This window comes from Zerene cesonia, unplaced genomic scaffold, assembly GCF_012273895.1.
Source record: "Zerene cesonia ecotype Mississippi unplaced genomic scaffold, Zerene_cesonia_1.1 Zces_u213, whole genome shotgun sequence".
In the NCBI taxonomy this organism is placed as follows: Eukaryota; Metazoa; Arthropoda; class Insecta; order Lepidoptera; family Pieridae; genus Zerene; species Zerene cesonia.
Genome location: NW_024045342.1, coordinates 879 through 1110, shown reverse-complemented (window position 1 = coordinate 1110; position 232 = coordinate 879). Strand labels below are relative to the sequence as shown.

Genomic DNA, 232 nt, shown 5'->3' with positions numbered 1-232 from the left:
GAGGCGCGTGAGTGGGTGTCTGCCGTCGAGCAGCAACGGCCGCTTCCTTTCCTTTGGTACGACGGCTGCTTCTATGCGTCCACTTAATCGCAGTAACCCATTCGCATCTAACTCTAAATCCAACTTGTACGCGCGACTGTGCCGTGGAATACCTTTGCCGTTCGCGAGCGCCCTAACTTCCTCAGCGAAACATTCTTTTTGGGCTTGCCTAATTACAACTCCTTCGGCGCGA

At 54.3% G+C, this 232-nt stretch overlaps 1 protein-coding gene across 1 annotated transcript in view; it reads right to left on the bottom strand.

Moving 5' to 3' along the window:
• Positions 1–23: 23 nt before the first annotated feature.
• The window catches only part of LOC119839432, a gene marked incomplete at its 3' end in the record, with an annotated part of 1059 nt that continues 850 nt past the window's right edge, over positions 24–232 (bottom strand). Inside the window, exon 2 of the mRNA XM_038365696.1 lies at positions 24–221. Coding sequence (XP_038221624.1) covers positions 24–221 — 198 coding nt within the window. The remainder of the gene's footprint in view (positions 222–232) is intronic.